The 16824-nt window shown below is 40.4% G+C and overlaps 2 protein-coding genes across 3 annotated transcripts in view; one reads left to right on the top strand and one right to left on the bottom strand.

The window, feature by feature from the left end:
- POMP (proteasome maturation protein) overlaps nucleotides 1-5768 on the bottom strand; it is a 20999-nt gene extending 15231 nt beyond the window's left edge. Inside the window, exons 1-3 of the mRNA XM_002748918.7 lie at nucleotides 5688-5768; nucleotides 2324-2421; nucleotides 572-632 (exon numbers count right to left, since the gene is read on the bottom strand). Of these exons, the coding sequence (XP_002748964.1) occupies nucleotides 572-632; nucleotides 2324-2421; nucleotides 5688-5690 (162 nt within the window). The 5' untranslated portion in view covers nucleotides 5691-5768. The remainder of the gene's footprint in view (nucleotides 1-571; nucleotides 633-2323; nucleotides 2422-5687) is intronic.
- On the top strand, nucleotides 5307-16824 carry LOC128932219 (uncharacterized). 2 transcript variants are annotated; one of them, XM_078375580.1, is made up of 2 exons: nucleotides 5307-5899; nucleotides 13298-16824. In XM_078375580.1, exons 1-2 carry the CDS (start codon nucleotides 5555-5557, stop codon nucleotides 13418-13420), a joined length of 468 nt encoding a protein of 155 aa, XP_078231706.1. In that variant the 5' UTR covers nucleotides 5307-5554; the 3' UTR covers nucleotides 13421-16824. The 2 variants fall into 2 exon arrangements, with proteins under 2 accessions (XP_078231706.1, XP_078231705.1); XM_078375579.1 differs by having other exon boundaries at nucleotides 5307-5905.

Genomic DNA, 16824 nt, shown 5'->3' with positions numbered 1-16824 from the left:
TTCAAAGGTCCCTCCTCCTCTACAAAGCCTTTCAAAAAACCCCTAAGCACAGATGGCTGTCCCATTCTTGGTCTTCTCTAGCACTTTATGAAGCCTCGTCCTACCCACTACTTGTCTTCCTCATTAAATTTTAAGTTATTTAAAGATGGGGATTATGTCATATTCATCGAAGTATCTACTGTGTCTAGTGGCTCGGTCCTATAGTAACTTGGAGATGCAGGACTTGAGAAGGAGGTTAAAACTAGAGATATGAACTTGGAAGTGAACAGCAAAAATGGCAGGAAAAATAAAAAAGCAGCAGCACTATCATTAAAGAACATTCTTGTGAGAAGAATGGAGAAGTAGATCACCCTTTGGAGATGTGCATTTAAAAGGCAGGGCAGGATGCACAGAAAGGGAGCTTTAGAGGAGCAGTAGAATTTTAAGTCTACCCTACAAGGAGATTGAAAATAAGGTCTCGTATTCTTCATGGTCAAATCCTCAATACCAAAATTGTTTTAATAAAATGAAACCAATATTACTAAAATTTATCTACGAGAAGATTAAAAAAAGGACACAATAGCATACTTACATTTTTTTCTGATAATTCGAGAGGATGACTAGGCAAAAGTTCATTTTTCACACAAGAAAAACTGAAAGGAAATTAAAAAAAAAAGTTTAAGGAGATTAAATGTCACTCAATACCCATAGCTCAAATCATATCCATAATGGGCATGAGAGAGTTTTTTGGGGTGACTGTTACCGTACCTTGATTGTGGTGACGGTTAGAGGAATTGATATATGTGTTAAAAATTCATGGACCCATACACAAAAAGGAAAAAAAAAAGAGTGCTATATGATAACTTAAGAATGTATCTATTACAGACGCAGGTGGTCAAGACTTCAATCACTAGGGAAAACTTGCCAAAATCTTTTCTAGAAGAAACTGAATGAATGTATGTTTATTGCTATTATTCTGACGAGGTACTTCTTGCACTACATAAAATATCTAAGCCTATTCCCTTCAGGTCTAACACATTCAATATTTAATATATCTTTAATAAACACGTTGAACAATAGGTTTAGCATTTATTGAACACTTAATATGTATGAAGTACATTAGGTAAGGCACAACTAGAACCAACTAATACAGCTAGGTCTTTATCACTCTAGCTGTATAAAGATGATGATTTTATTATCTAAACTAGGATTTTAAAGCTAAAAAAAACCCTTAGAAACCCTGCAATAATTGTTTATTAAATATTGTCTTTTTACAAAACATTATTCAAGAAGTGGGTTTTGAAAATAGTCCTGCCCCAGTCCAATCAGGAAGAAGGAGGAACATTTCATGTGAGGGGAAAAAAACATCTTCAGACCTTAGTTACTGCCTAGCCAATTAATTTGGTTATACAAATCAAATTATAGCTCCAATTCCACAGGCCAAATGCTGCATTTTTTTTTTAACCACAAAATTGAAAGTCTATAATGAGGGATTATATTTATACTCAGACACCAGCATTAAAATTCCATTCTATTATAGTAAGAATAAATACTTTAAAATTAGATGTAAAATTCAAACATTCAAAACAATAATTTGTTTATAGGGGAAAGGTATTATCTTTATTTTACTAAGCAGAAAAGTAACCTGCAAAGAGAATGGTCTAGGACCAGAAACTGAGACCTAAACATATAGAAACATAAAAGAAATCGTCAACATGGCATAACTGCGTGCTAAAGTTAGAACAGAAAAAAAAACTGCAGCCAATACTTATTGAGTGCTTCTAATGTCAGGTACTAGTTAAAACATTTTTCAGGTATTAACTCATTTATTCCTTGAAGTAAGATAGAGACTATTATTGGCCATATTTTATAGATAAAGACACTGAGACATTAATTATGTGATTTGTCCAAAGGCACACATCTAGTAAATGCCAGAGCCAGGGTCCAAACCCAGGTCGACTGAGTCCAGAGTTTAATCTCTCAACTGCTATATTCGAGTGCTCCCAAAGAAAAGCAAATTACTTTAACAGTTAAGACAAGGAGGCAAACGGCTAAGTTATCAATAGCAAATAAATAAATAAGAAGAATCCTACCAAATCATGCTAATGGACACCACTGCCTAGGAGGATGCCCTACGTTGGGAATGCACTACTCTGATGAGACACCTCTTCTACTACAGAAAACATTTAAGCCCCTTCCCCTCTGCACCCCATGCAACATATATTACCTGCCATCTGCCAAACTAAATATACATTTATAGCCTATCAAAATACGTAAAGAATATTGTGAAAGGTAATTCACAGAAACATTATAACAAAATCAAAGTCGTAATTCCCCCATATACCCCTTCCGAAGAAGATCATGACTTTCAAAAGGTCCACTTGCTGAAAGTTCTGTAACTGGAATACTGTCCTTTAGCTCAGATCCAAGTCCTCTGGCATTCTACAACACAAATAAAAAACATTATAAATAGAAAAAAAATTTAAACACACATGCCAAACAGCTATATCAAAAATATTGTTTAAGTAGGAGATAGGAAAATAATATCCCCTCAAAGAGTCCACAGACAAGACAATTACTGCAAGCCTTAAACATTATGATATAATAGAGACATATATGGTAAAATGAAAATACCAAATTTGAGAGTGGGAAGGATTCTTGAGCTGATATCTGAATGCTGTCAGCTTGAAAGGCATTCCAGGAAAAAATCACATGAAAAAGGCATGAAAAGATAAATGAACAAGCTTCAGGTAGTTGGAGATGACTGGCTAAATACATGTTTTCAGTGAGGCAGAAGTAAAGGCTGGAGAAATACAAAAGCGAAACGTCTTACATGCAAAGATATTTGGGTTTTATTCCAAAACTGACAGCCTCTGAAAGGTTATGGCATGATTGAATTTGTTTTTACTGGAAAAACTTCTCCTTTAGGTTAGAATGTTTAACACCGAATAAAAAAGTTGAGGACAGAATCCTCAGGAATACCATTCCTTGAGGACAAGGAAGAACAACAAAGAAATGGGATTAAGAATAGACAGGATGGCTAAATAAAAGTAGTCACAGAAGCTGGGAAGAAAAGGGAATTTCAGAAAGTGTTTGGTTTCTAAATAAAGATGGAACTACCCATAAAAACTATGTGTATTTAATCAGGATAGTATATGCCAAAACAAAAAAGACAGTGCCTTTGGTATTGGTGTATTATTACCCTACACATTTATACTGTGAAATGCGCAATCACCAGATATTTATTAGCCATCTATTATGTGTCAGGTACTCTGCTAGATACTGAATATACATGTATACCTCCCAGAGCTTCATCTTATGAAAATATATCAAGCAAATAAAACATTGTGCTTCAACAAGTAAAGAACGAGATGCTAACTTTATTTATTTATTTATTTACTTCTTCAGGTGGGGTCTTGCTCTGTCATCCTGGCTAGAATGCAGTGGAGCAATCAGGGCTAACTGTAGCTTAAACCTCCTGGGCTCAAGCAATCCTCCCACCTCAGCCTCTCTAGTGGCTGGGACTACAGGCGTGCAACACCACACCTGGCTAATTTTTTACATTTTTTTGTGGAGATAAGGTCTCAATTACACTGGCCAGGCTGGTCTCAAACTCCTGTGCTCAAGTGATCCTCCTGCCTCAGTGCCCCCAAAGTGCTGGAATTATAGGTGTGAGTCACCCCAAGATGCTAACTTTAAATCACTTGTTGCTCAAGTCCAATACCCCTGTGATTCTGCAGAAAAAATGTAAAACAGCTACAGGCAGTTTGCTATCAAATGTTGTATTATTGTAGGAGAAAATATTTTGAGAAGTCAGCTTTTTCACTGGTTTCTTAATTCGTTTATATATTTGATTTGGTCAGATATTTTATCCTTTCCAGGGTTTCTTCACTATACCATTCTAGCCCAGCCTCTTAGGCATGGATAACTTCCACAGCATTCTACTGGATCTTGCTGCCTTAGACTCACCCATTTTCCAGTTCTGCATATCAAGGATTTCCTCAAGCACGAAACTCCTCCAACAAAACTGCTATAAAATCTTTGTTGGTTCATCAATGTCTGAAGCCTAAAGTTCAGAGTCCTTAGCCTGGACCTAAAGAACCTGCATAACAGGTTCCAACTCCCCTACATACAAGTCGTCATGGTGGACGAGGAAAAGAATCTGGACTTTAGCGTAGACTGTCACTAACCTACTTTGTGACTGCCAGCAAAGCACCAACCTCTCTGGCCTTGTTTACTCATCTGCACCAAGGAGCTGAACCCCAGGACTACAAATGCGCCTTGACTTATGATGGGGTTACTTCCCAATGAACCATATTTAATTGAAAATGTCAAAAGTCAAAAATATATTTAACACACCGAACCTACTAAACATCAGGTCTTAGTCTAGCCTACCTTAAACGTGCTCAGAACACTTACACTAGCCTACAGTTGGGCAAAATCATCTAACACAAAGCCTACTTTATTAAAAAATATTGAATTCCTTGTCATTTATTGAATACTGCACTGAAAGTGAGAAACAGAATGGCTGTGTGGGTACTCAAGTGTGGCATCTACTGACTATGTATGGATTTCACACCATCATAAAGTCAGAAAACTGTTGAATCACCACAGGTTGGGGACCTTTGGTAGAGCTGTGTGATTGTTCTTTCCAAACGTGGCTTCTATTACTTCCCTATACCAACCTTCTCCTACTTCTGGGCTGTTTTATCGTAAAGTGACAGAAGGTTTCAATGCACAAGGAAAAAGTGAATTCTGACTTCTAGATTCTGTTATCATTATTTTTTCCAATTTCCTTCTGTAAAATATCAGGATTAGAACTTAATGTTTCTAATAAAGAAAGCAGCCGAGAAAGGCAAATCTACAAAAACCTAACTACTAGTTACATTTGGGAGTGTCCATAAAACGTTTTTTTAACAATGATTAGCAGTATTTACCAACAGAAGCTTTCTAGATTTGGATGGATGGCCTACCAACAGTATCTGTACCAGAGTCTGTGGCAATGGTGACTCAGGATTCTTCTCAAATATCACAACTTTTAAGTTAAAAAGAAAGAGAAAGAGAAAGTGGTAGAGAGGAGAGGGCGGGAAGAAGAGAGGGAGTGAAGATAGACGGAGGGAGGAGATGTACTAACAATACTGACAAACGGGGAATAGCAACCGTCTGACTTTATCGCCTTCTAACACCTAGCACACAACAAGCTCTCAAAAACGTTTGTAGAGCAAAGCTGCGTTACACAAATGCGACCTATAGTTGTGGGGTGGTTACCAGACAGTTACAAGGGCGGGGACTGGGGGAGATGAGGAGTCTGAGCACTCTGGGCTCCCAGAGGTTACCCTTCAAGGAAAGGGTCGGCGGCGCCACCCTAGAGGACGCTGCACTTTCGGGTTTGTAGTTTCCACGTCTGCACCAAGTAAGGGGAGGAGGTCTGGGCCTGCTAGGGGATAAGGGGTGGAAGGGAGCAAACCGAGCTAAGAGGAGCAGGACGAAGCCGAACCGCTGCTCGTGGGACCAGTGCCGGAGCCGGGACCCGGCGACAGCCACGACCCACCCAAACCCCGTGACTCGACAGATTATGGCTCCCGAGGCCGGCCTCATCCCCAGGTTGCCGCCGCCACCCGGGGACGGGCTGGGAGGCGACTGCTTGTTTCTGCCGAGCCACGATCCCGAGCCCGCGTGGAACTCTGGCCGCCCGAGTACTCACTCACCATCTTCAGCAGCTCTGCTAAAAGCCTCTGTGCCCCGTTACCGTCAGTCGACCCCGCCGCTCACTTCCGTTTCCAGGGACTGCCCCCCCACATCCGCCGGAAGTGCGTCCGTCCGGGCGAGGAAGGAAGGAGGGCGCGGGACGCCGGAGGGAGCTGCCCCAGGTCGAAGCTCCCACGCTTGCAATCCCGAGGGACCGCGGGCCAAGGGCGCAGTAAGGGTGTGGGCTGCGGGGAGAGCGGGGTCGGGACAAGACGTGCCTGAGGGGAGGGAAGACACGGACTCCGGTTTATTAATAAACATCTACAGTTTGTACGGCATTTTAAGATGTGCAACGTGCTTCTTTTGGTACATCGCTTTATTTAACACAAAACCTCTCGGAGGTAGCTATTATATCTCACAGAAGGATAAACGAGGCCTAGGGGATTTGAGTGATTTGCTTGAGATCGTTCGGCTAATAAAGTAAAAGTGGGACACAAGGCTTTTGTCGTTTTTTAAAAAACATAATATCGAAGGCCTGCTATGTTCACAACTCTGTGCTTAGGCTAGGAATACAAAAAAGGACCAGGCTGGCATGGCCTCTGGGCTAGAGGAGCAGGGGTACTCCGGGGGCTGGAGGGGGAGGGAACGAAGGATAGTGACTACGAATTGAGTAAATATGATCATGACCGACGTATGCTGGGCTCTTTGAACTGCGTATCAGCACAGTTCTAAGTGCTTACATGCTTTATCTCCTTTAATCTTTTCAATAACCTTACGAATACAATTCACAGGTGAAGAAACCAAGACATGAAGGGGTTCAATATGCCTAAGGACCCAGCCTGAGTCTAGAATCTATGGTCATAACACTATACTGTATTGTTGTCCAAATATAATGTAGTAAAACGGCTTTATGGTCTGCTACCACAGGATGGAGACATCTTAAGGAATCTTCGGTCTGATAGCCAAAGGATAAGAGCAAACTAGTTTGGGCTAGTAAGGTATTTAATAACATGATGGGCAGATCTGCTTGTGCAAAAACGGAATTGGAAAGAATATCTAAGTCAGCCTAAGTTCAGAAAGTGCAGAGTACTGTGAGATGAGGTTGTAAGTAGATGGAGGCAAGTGGTTTTTGCTGTCGTTTTTGTTTGTTTTAAATAATGATGGGATTAGCTATGTTGCCCAAGCAATTCTGCTGCAGCCTCCAGAGTAGTTGGAACTACAGGCATGTATCATGGAACCTAGCTACAGGTTTTTTTATGCAGCCTTTGTAGGCAAGATTAAGGATGAGGCTTTGTCTATAAAAAGCCGTCCAAGGATTTGAGAGAGGGAAACGGTAAGGCCATATATCCACTGCCATGGTCATACAGCTTCGAAGTTCCAGATGGTAAGTTTTCTGCCCTGCTGTCCTTTAGTTGTCTTCTGGTCCTTCAAAATAGCCATGTTTAATCCTGAGATTTGAGTTGGAGTGTTTCATTTGCATCTTTTTTCTTTCAGTCAATTCCAACTAATGAGAAATTGTAAAGCTGCTAATCTTTTTTTTTTTTTAATCATTTTAACATTTGCTGATTGCTCACAGTTCACTGAATATGTATTGAGCATTTGCTTGGTACTAGATTCTGAAGCTAGGAAGATGAGAAAAGGGCATTTACCTGTACCTGAGATGCCTATGTTTTCCTGGGGGAATAGACATGTAAACAGATACTTAAAATGCAGTGTGGGCCAGCTACAGTGGCTCATGCCTGTAATCCCTGCACTTTGGGAGCCCAAGGCAGACAGATCATCTGAGGTCGGGAGTTCAAGACCAGCCTGGCCAACATGGCAAAACCCCATCTCTACTAAAGATACAAAAAAAAATTTAGTTAGCTAGACGTTGTGGTGCATGCCTGTAGTCCCACCTACTCAGGAGACTGAGGCGGGAGAATCACTTGAACCTGAGAGGTAGAGGCTGCAGTGAGCAGAGATCGTGCCACTGCACAGGTGACACAGCAAGACTCTGTCTCAATAATAATAAAGTAAAATAAAAAAATTAATGCCGTGTGATAAATGCTTGATAGAGAAAGGAGCTGAACCAGAAAATAGCTGGGATCAAGAGAAAACAACATTCAAGGAAGAGGAATGTGGAAAGACAAGCGATTTGTGAAAAAGTCATGTTGTTATCTTGAGTAATGGAGAAGATTTCCCTGTGGTGGAGCTCTGGGTGAGCAGGTAGAACAAAATGAGATGAAGTTGGAGGGACAGGTTGGGGCCAAAATGAAGGGCCGTGTATGATACGCTTTTTCTTATAGACAATAGGAGATAATGGAGGTTGTTACACAAACATTTGGCATTAAAAAAAAAATTCTAGTGGCAGCATGAAGGATGGACTGAGATTAGGAGAAAGTAGGAACTGGAATACCATTTAAGCCACTAATGGTATGCAAAAATAATGTCACATATTGGAAAGGCTTTGAAAGGAAGGAAAACATAGGGATGGACCTAAGAAATACTGGAATTCAAAAGACAGTCCGTAGACTGGGAGCCTGCTTTAAAGGCTGTGCCATCCTAGAATCAAAAGGGCAAGAAAGTATTGAGAGGTTAGAAGGTAGTTCAAAAGTAGCTAAAAAGGGATCAGAAAGCCCTGCAAATAGGCTTTTGATGATCAGTGTGAAGTAAGTTGTTTTAGTGGACCAGCGTGGAGAAAATGCCGTTATTTTGAGTCTTACACCCAAGTTTATATCCTATTTTAAATAGTTTGTTACAGTATTAACTAATACAGGGTACATTTGAGTATGCTAAATACTTAAGAAGTAAATTAGATTTGATACTGGAATTATTTAATTCTATTTGCTTAAGCCTTATGTTAATAGCTTAGAGGATAGAATATTCATAATGATAGCTAACATTTGTTACATGTCAGGCCCAGGGTTTAGTTCTTTGCATATATTGTTTGAATTAATCTTGTGAGGCAGATACCATTATTATGCACATTTCACAGAAAACACTAGGCATATATGAGAACAAGCATCCTATTTTATTTAACTTTTTGTAGTCTTCTTTGACTTTACTCTTAAGTCAGTCTGGTGACCTGGATAGGTCAACCGAGGACAAGTTCAGCTTCATTCACATCTGGCAGAAACCCTCCTCCCTCCTTCTAGCTCTTTCCCCATTTGTTACCTTGGCTGTCTTCTGTTTGGGTGCTATTCCAGTGCTTCATCTTGTCATCTTGAATCTGGGTCTTCTGACTTAAATTTTAGTGCTCTCTGACGATCTGAAATTATACTTACCCTTTGCTATTTTCTGTTATTTGCCTAAACTTGGCCCTGAGCACCCAAACCCTGTTACCCAGACTGCTTGGTGAGACCCCTCTTTAAAAGCTGCCTTGTCTCCACAGCATAGTGCCTTGCATATTTTAGGCAGGTACTCAGAAGGGTTTTAAGATCTAATGTGTAGTGGTGAGTGTCTCTAGAAATTTGGAGAAGCTAGAAGAGGCATGAAGAGGCATAGAGAAGAGAGGTCTGAAAATGTCTCAGAGCTAGGGAAGATACGATGTTGAGATAGGGAAAGACCAGTGATGTCAGATGTGATTATGGGAAGACCAGTGTGGTTTGGCAAAAAATCTTCTGGTGAGCAATTGAACTATAAACCGGATTGTTAGGAATGAGGAATTTATAGTAGGAAAATGGAGGTAGCTCAATTTTATAGGTCATTCTTTTCAGAAAGTTGTCCATTTCAATAAATAGAAATAGGATTTTGGTTTGAATGAAAGTTGGGTTTTGTTTTTGTTTCACATGCATGATTGAACAGACCAAAGTTGGTTAGGCAGATATTAGAAAGAGTTGGTGAAGGGGCAAGAGTGAAGACAGCAGGGAAGAGAAACAGCAAGCAGGAATGATTGAGATAATGACCTCTCAGATGCCCAGAACAGGTGTGAGGGGGAATCAAGGGCAGAGATGCAGCTGTTAAAAACTGGAGACAGGCCGGGCGCAGAGGCTCACACCTGTAATGCCAGCACTTTGGGAGGCTGAAGCAGGCAGATCACCTGAGGTCAGGAGTTTAAGACCAGGCTGACCAACATGGTGAAACCCCATCTCTACTAAAACATACAAAAAAGTAGCCGGGCATGGTGGCACATGCCTGTAATCCCAGCTACTTTGGGCGGGTGAGGAGAATCGCTTGAACCTGGGAGGTGGAGGTTGCAGTTAGCCAAAATCATGCCACTGTATTCCAGCCTGGGCGACACAGCAAGACTCCGTCTCAAAAAAAAAAAAAAAAAAAAAAAAAAAAAATATATATATATATATATATATACACACACACACACACACAAAGAAATGAGACAAGATGGAAAACATGGGGAAGAAAAGTCCTGAACTGTGGAGGAGGAGTGTTGTGGAAAGGAACTGAATTCCGATCACCACTCTTAATAGTGATGGGGAGAGAGGGACTGGTAGTATCTTTATAAGAACGGAAAGTTGACAGATCACCATGGAGAATACATTAGCAGATAAGCGAGAAGAATTGGAAAGAACTGCTTAGAACCATGAGGATATAAGGGAGGATGAGTAACTTCGATTTGTAACAGGCTAGGTCAACACAGTTTCAGTTTTATGCAGTAATTCTGTGTGGCACTAGGCCAGGCAAGGAGGGATCACAAAGCAGACATTGTGAAGAGTAAGCAGGGCAGGGATTCCAGGTGACTGTATGGTACAAGGGGTCAGAAAAGCAGAGGAAGGGAGAAGAAAAGAGAACAATGATGCCCCTTAACCTCAGCACCTGCTTTCTAGTCTTCTAACATCTCTTTCTATCGACAGCCCTTTTACTTGCTTATTTCTCTGGACTTCAAGCTCCTTGAGGGTGGGGACTGTGATTTGTCTACCATTGAATGCCTACTCCCTGGCACAAATATTTGTTGAATACATGTTTTTGAACACAGAAACTCCCTTCCGTGAAACAGGTGAGAAGCAGGTGAATGACTGCTACCGGGCAAGAGCTGAGGTTGGTTGGAAGAAATGTTAAAGCATGCTGAGTTGCAAAGTTCCCATGGGTTGGGTTGAATCCTCATGCTTGCAAAAGTTGAGAAAGGGTAGTGGAAAGCAGTTGGCATCCGCTTCGGAGAAGATGTAGTGAGTGGTGATATAGACGGTTGAGCGGGGCAGTGGGCAGCCGGAGGCTTTGTTGACACTGTCCTTGCCCAGTGAGCCACGGAGAGTGACAAGAAAAGTAGGCATTCCTGGACAAGCTTTTAAGAAAAGTGTTATTTATAGGAAAGCTAGGTTTCAGTGCAGGCTAAGAAGTGGACAGATAACTGTGGCAAAGGAAAAAAATACTGAGAAGTTCCAAGGGGCATAGTGGGAGGGGTTAGTGAAGAGGAAGACAGAAGTGAGTGTCGTGCGTTCAGGGACTGGGTGGTAACAGGAGCAGGGGAGTTCATGAAGTGGAGATGTCAGATGTCAGATGAAGCTTAAGAAGCTTATACCTACTTCACCATAACCTTTAACCCTTGGTTGCACTATTTGCATGTCTGTTTCTTCTCTCCCATAAACTCCTGAAGTCAGGGGTTATGTCTTAACATTATTGTATGGAAATAATAGAAAACAATAAATGTTTATTGAACAAAGAGTATGGGAATGAAGGGATGAACAGCTGGGCCTCGTAGGCAAGAATGACTAACTTGGTTAGGAAATTGATGACCCAAGAGAATGTATTTGGAATTGTTTCCTGAAGCATCCGAGGCCTGGAGCCTGACCCTAAAGCTCAGCAATGTAAGCCCAGGCCCTGACTCCTTGCCTAGTTCCAGCTGTACCTATCTCCTTTCCTCCAAGGCTAGATTCAACAATTGGCATTCCACCACAATTCCAGCATCCACTAATACCAAGAACCACATATGTGTGTGTGATCACATGAAAAGTGTTAAGGCATGAATGTGCCCAGCCTTTACCTCCTATTGCGAGTTCCCAGTTCTGTCCAGGCTTGCTTGGGTCTTTTATCCTCCCAGTCTCAGGACGGTTCTTCTCAGCTGAATCGGTTCTTTTGACCTTTGAAAGCAGAATCAGGATTTGAAGAAGAACTGGCACCGGGGACTCGTGGTGGTGATGAAGTTTAGGATAGGAGAAGCCTGAGAACTCCATTGTCAGAAAGAGATGGGAGGGAAAAATAATTGGTGTAAAAAGTGTGGAAAACTTACTCTCTCCAAGATAGCTGATGATCGGAATGTTGTGTGGTTGTGTAAGTTCAGAAATTATTCTTCCCAGGCTGGGCACAGTGGCTCATGCCTGTAATCCCAGCACTTTGGGAGGCCGAGACGGGCAGATCACCTGAGGTCAGGAGTTTGAGACCAGCTTGGCCAACATGATGAAACCCCGTCTCTACTAAAAATATAAAATTAGCCAGGCATGGTGGTGCATGCCTGTAATCTCAGCTTCTAGGGAGGCTGGGGCAGGAGAATCACTTGAACCTGGGTGGCAGAGGTTGCAGTGGCCCAAGATCATGCCACTGCACTCCAGCCTGGGCAATAGAGCAACAGACTGCTTCAACAGAGCAGTCTCAAAAAAAAAAATTATGCTTCCCTACAAGGCTGGGGTGGAGGAGTAGTTCATGTGCAGTGAATGGTATTATACAAATCTTAACCAATAAGAAAGTTACTAGGTTTTTGAGGGCCTGAAAAGAATCCGTAAGTTATAAATAGTATATCCAAATCTTCTTTAAATGATCTAAATTCTTACAGTGTTGGGAAAAGTTCAATGTGCATAGTTTACAGTAAGTCGTTTTTACAAATCTTATTTGCAAGCCCCTTGCTATGTGTTAGATGGAGAGATGCCAGGTTCATCTGACAGACCCTCTTCTTTAACCCTAAGGGATGAGTGTTTCATATTTCTTCTGAAGTATTTTGCTGGCTATGATTTCAGATACAGCTCCTTTTAAAAGAGTGTCTTCTGATTATGATAAGCTGGGTTTTGAGAATAAGTACTAGAGTAGACTATTTAGAATCCAGGAGTTTTATTTTACTACTTTACATCGGCATTATCAGACATGGCACAAGTTACATTCCGTTTTTCAGGATTTTGTAGCCCTATTTTAGGTCTGTCTGTGCTTAAAATTGGTTTGTATTTTCACTATAGTCTTTATACATTTGCCTGCCCAGCACACAGCTCATAGATTATATGCAATGAATTTTAAATTCTACACCCATTTCTCTTACCATAGCCTCCTCCCATCATTTGCCAGCCCACATGTGAGAGCATGGAGTAATTTTAATATTCGCCAAATAAAAATGTAATTCAGAAAGCATATCTGCCAAAAGTATCATGTGCAAAGCCTCACAAAGCCTAATATAATATATACGTATACATGATGGTTTCAATTCTCTGATGTTTTGGATACTAGTGTCAGTATTCCCCTCCACTGGCATAAATAATTAAGAGTGGAAATATTCATATTTTGAAAATTCAATGATTTACTCCCTGAAGATAAATACTTGAGGAGAGGAATTTAGCTTATACTCAAAACACACTAGAAGGTTACCTCAAAAGCAGTTTACATTAATCTTGGTCAGACTTAGAAAGTTGATGCCGAATCAGAGAGCTGAAAAAGATGACCCTCCACATTCTGATTGTATGGTTGATATATTTGACTTTTTTGTTTTTCCTTCCAGAAGCAATGCATGTTCACCGTAGAAAGACAACACCAAAAGGCAGAAAGAAGAAGAAAGAGAACACTTGAATGCATCACCCAGAGAAGAAAAAAGAGAACGCTTGAACGCATCACCCAGAGATAACCAATGTGAATGTGTTGGTGGATATCCTCTTAGACATTCTTCTATGTGACAGAATATATCATTTATCTTTAGGGAAAAAATAGATTGATTGCATTTTCTAAGTGAGCTGGGAAAATTTCTTTTGGCTTTCTTATGACCGTGTTATTATTTCATAAAAACCATCATTGTGCAGCCTTAGAAAACATCCTTCCTTTAGTTCTTCAGGAATGAGAAATTACACGTAGGCAATTTGTTCAACATTTTTCATTATGTCAGCATGATCAGATGCCAGATCTCTGTTTGGAATAATTTGTGAAGGTATGTTTTTTTGATACTTTGCCAGGGAAATCATAACTCTTACAATTCTCCAATAACCCCAACCCCACAATTGCAGTTATGGATAGATATTATGTTCCATGTTTTGTTGTCTTCTCACTGTTTCAGTATCTGGGATGAATGCCAAAAGCTATTCAGCCTCACTCCATTTATTAAAAGAGAGTGTCCAACTAAGTTTATACAATAGAGTTTAGAAAAAAAAAAGACCTTGTTTGTTTATCATTCTAGTTTGGTGTTTTTACATGAGCAAGAAAGAAAGGTGTGGTTTCTAAAATTCCTTGATGAACTTGCCTGGTTGAGAAGTAGAGTATCATGGATAACAGAATTAATTACCTGACACCTGAGCCACAAGCAGAGGTCCTTGCCTGTTCCAAACCATCCTCCACACGCTGCCAAAGTTGTTTGTCTTCTAAAATTCAAATCGATTGCTTTCCTCCTTAAAGCCTTTCAATAGTCCTCTTTGCCTGCCCTACAGAATTAATTTATGACTCTTCAGAATGCAAAACAGGCTTTCTATGATCTGCCAGCCCTACTCTGAAATTTTTTACTCCAGACATATTAAAGTACTTGGAATTCCCTGTTAATGTTGATTTCACGCCCCTATACATTTCTTCCTGCTCCTCCCTCTTTTTGGAATGCACTATCAAACCATGTCAGGTCAAGCATCATTTCCTCTGCAAAACCTTTCCTGACCTTCTCCACTGCCCTGCTTTCCCCACCTGGGGAAAATAGGCTCTATGCCTCATTGCTTATGCATACATATGAGTAATTGTATCTCATCAACACACTGTTGTACCTCTTGTTTTCACATGAGCTTCTCCTCGTTAGACTATAAACTCCATTCACCATCTTTCTGGAGCTATCATCTTTCATTAACAACATCTTAATAATTGCCTTTCAGCTAGCAGCCCGCCTGCCTCCACTCTTACCTGTTTTTGAAGTGATTCTCCCCATCTCCAGATTAAGTGGGCTCGGCAAACTATGCTTCCCTGTTTGAAAAGTGTGGTGGTGGGAACTGGGTGAAATTAGCTCCAGGACACAACTAACAGTGGGGCTAGTTTATTTGCTGCAGTAGGTATCCATGTGCTGAGAGATTCCCAAGGACAGGGAGTGGGGAAGGAGTAGGAGTAAGTGGAGAAAGTAGGGGCTGAGAAACTAGGTAAAGATTCAGAACCAGGTGCAGACAGGCATACAAGTCACAAATCCAAAAAGACCTAGTTAGCCACAGTTCAACCAGGGGTGCCAGAACTTGCATGGGTAGGGTGTGCCAGGCAGTGTCATTAGGAGCTTCCATGTGGTCAAGGGTTAGAGTGGTCATGAAGTAAAAAAATGCTGTCCAGTGACCAAAAATATTTGCAAAATTCTGAGTTTGGAGCCAAGAGGAACATACACTGTAGGAGACAGAGTGAGCAGCCTGAGTCAGAATCCATTGCATGAAAAGCTGAACTTTCAAAACAGTGCAGTTATATTTGGTGGTTTGCAATCCCAAGTAAGTTCCTCCTTGACCACTATATTTATTAAAGGGTTGTTTTCAAACGTCTTCCCCAAATGGTAAATGTATTCCAAGTGGTTTAAATTCACACTTCTGTCAACAGAAATTTTACTTTTGTGGATCTGCTGGGTGAGAAGTGATAACTCAGGGTACTTCAGTTTGCATCTTTCTGATTATTATTAAGATCATGTACTTTTTCATGTTTACTGTTTAGATTTGCTTTTCTGAAAATGCCTATTCACACATTCTTTATTCATTTTTCTATGGAATTTTTTTTCTTTTTCCTGAGAACTTTTGGTCACTCATTTTATACTATAGATATTAACCTTTTTTTACAAATACTGGATATTTCTTGAAGTCTACTATATAATAACATTATTCTTTTCTTTATGGTATCTTTAACATACACATATTTAAAACACTATCTTTTCCTTTGCAACTCCCTGGTTTGCTATTTAGGTTGAGAATGTTTTCCTTCCTGTAGCGTATAAATTCATTCTCTTAAATTTTGTTCTAAAATATTTATTGATTTTTTACAGTTTCATTTTTAATCCATATGAAATTTAACTTTGGATATGGATTAAGTAGGCATCTAATTTTATTTTCCTCTAGATGGCTATTTTAAAATCCCATGTATACTAAGATACATTTTGGTACTCCCCATTTTAAAGATCTATTTATTTATTTATTTTTATTCTTTTTTTTTGAGACGGAGTCTCGCTGTTGTTACTCAGGCTGGAGTGCAATGGCACGATCTCGGCTCACTACCACCTCCACCTCCTGGGTTCAGGCAATTCTCCTCCCTCAGCCTCCTGAGTAGCTGGGATTACAGGCAGCGCCACCGTGCCCAGCTAATTTTTGTATTTTTAGTAGAGATGGGGTTTCACCATGTTGACCAGGATGGTCTTGATCTCTTGACCTTGTGATCCACCCGCCTCAGCCTCCCAAAGTGCTGGGATTACAGATCTATTTATTTTTCTAAGTAACACTAGCTAACATGTATCAGTGCATATACTACAGGTGTCAAATACTGTCTTAGGTGCTTTACATACTTTACCTCATTTAATCCTGGCAGCAGCACTGTGGGTAAATTCTGTTCCACATGAACTTTAAAATGCCTTTATCAAAGTAAAAAGAAACCAGTGGAGTTATGGTTAGAATTATATGAAATTTATACATTAATTTTTGGAGAATTGACATGCTTTATACCTTTCGGTAATATTTTGTAATTTTCTCCGTATGTCTCAAACCTATCTTGTCCAATTTAGCCTTAAGCAGTCTGTACTTTTATTGCACTTACAGGAAGAATACAATCATACATTGCTTACTGATGGGGATACGTTCCAAGAAATGCAGCATTAGGTGATTTTGTCATTGTGAAAAATGTCATCGTGTCCTTACATAAACCTAGGTGAGGGAGCCCACTAACTAACACCTAGGTTGTATGGTCTAGCCTATTGCTCCTAGGTTACAAACCTGCATAGCATGTAACTGTATGGAATCCTGTAGGCCACTGTGATACAGCGGTGTTTGCTTATCTGCATATATCTAAACATGGAAAAGGAAGAGTAAAAATAAAGTGTTGCATTATAATCTA

Source organism: Callithrix jacchus, chromosome 5 (genome assembly GCF_049354715.1).
Source record: "Callithrix jacchus isolate 240 chromosome 5, calJac240_pri, whole genome shotgun sequence".
Taxonomy (NCBI): Eukaryota; Metazoa; Chordata; class Mammalia; order Primates; family Cebidae; genus Callithrix; species Callithrix jacchus.
Note: the sequence above shows the minus strand (reverse complement) of the source record. Positions and strands in the feature narration are given on the sequence as shown.

Excerpts from the sequence above, each read along its gene's own strand:
- LOC128932219 (XM_078375579.1), top strand. The coding sequence starts at position 5,555 with ATGGCTCCCGAGGCCGGCCTCATCCCCAGGTTGCCGCCGCCACCCGGG. Across the intron at positions 5,906-13,297 it reads GGGCCAAGGGCGCAGTAAGG|AAGCAATGCATGTTCACCGT; the intron begins GTGTGGGCTGCG and ends TTTTCCTTCCAG.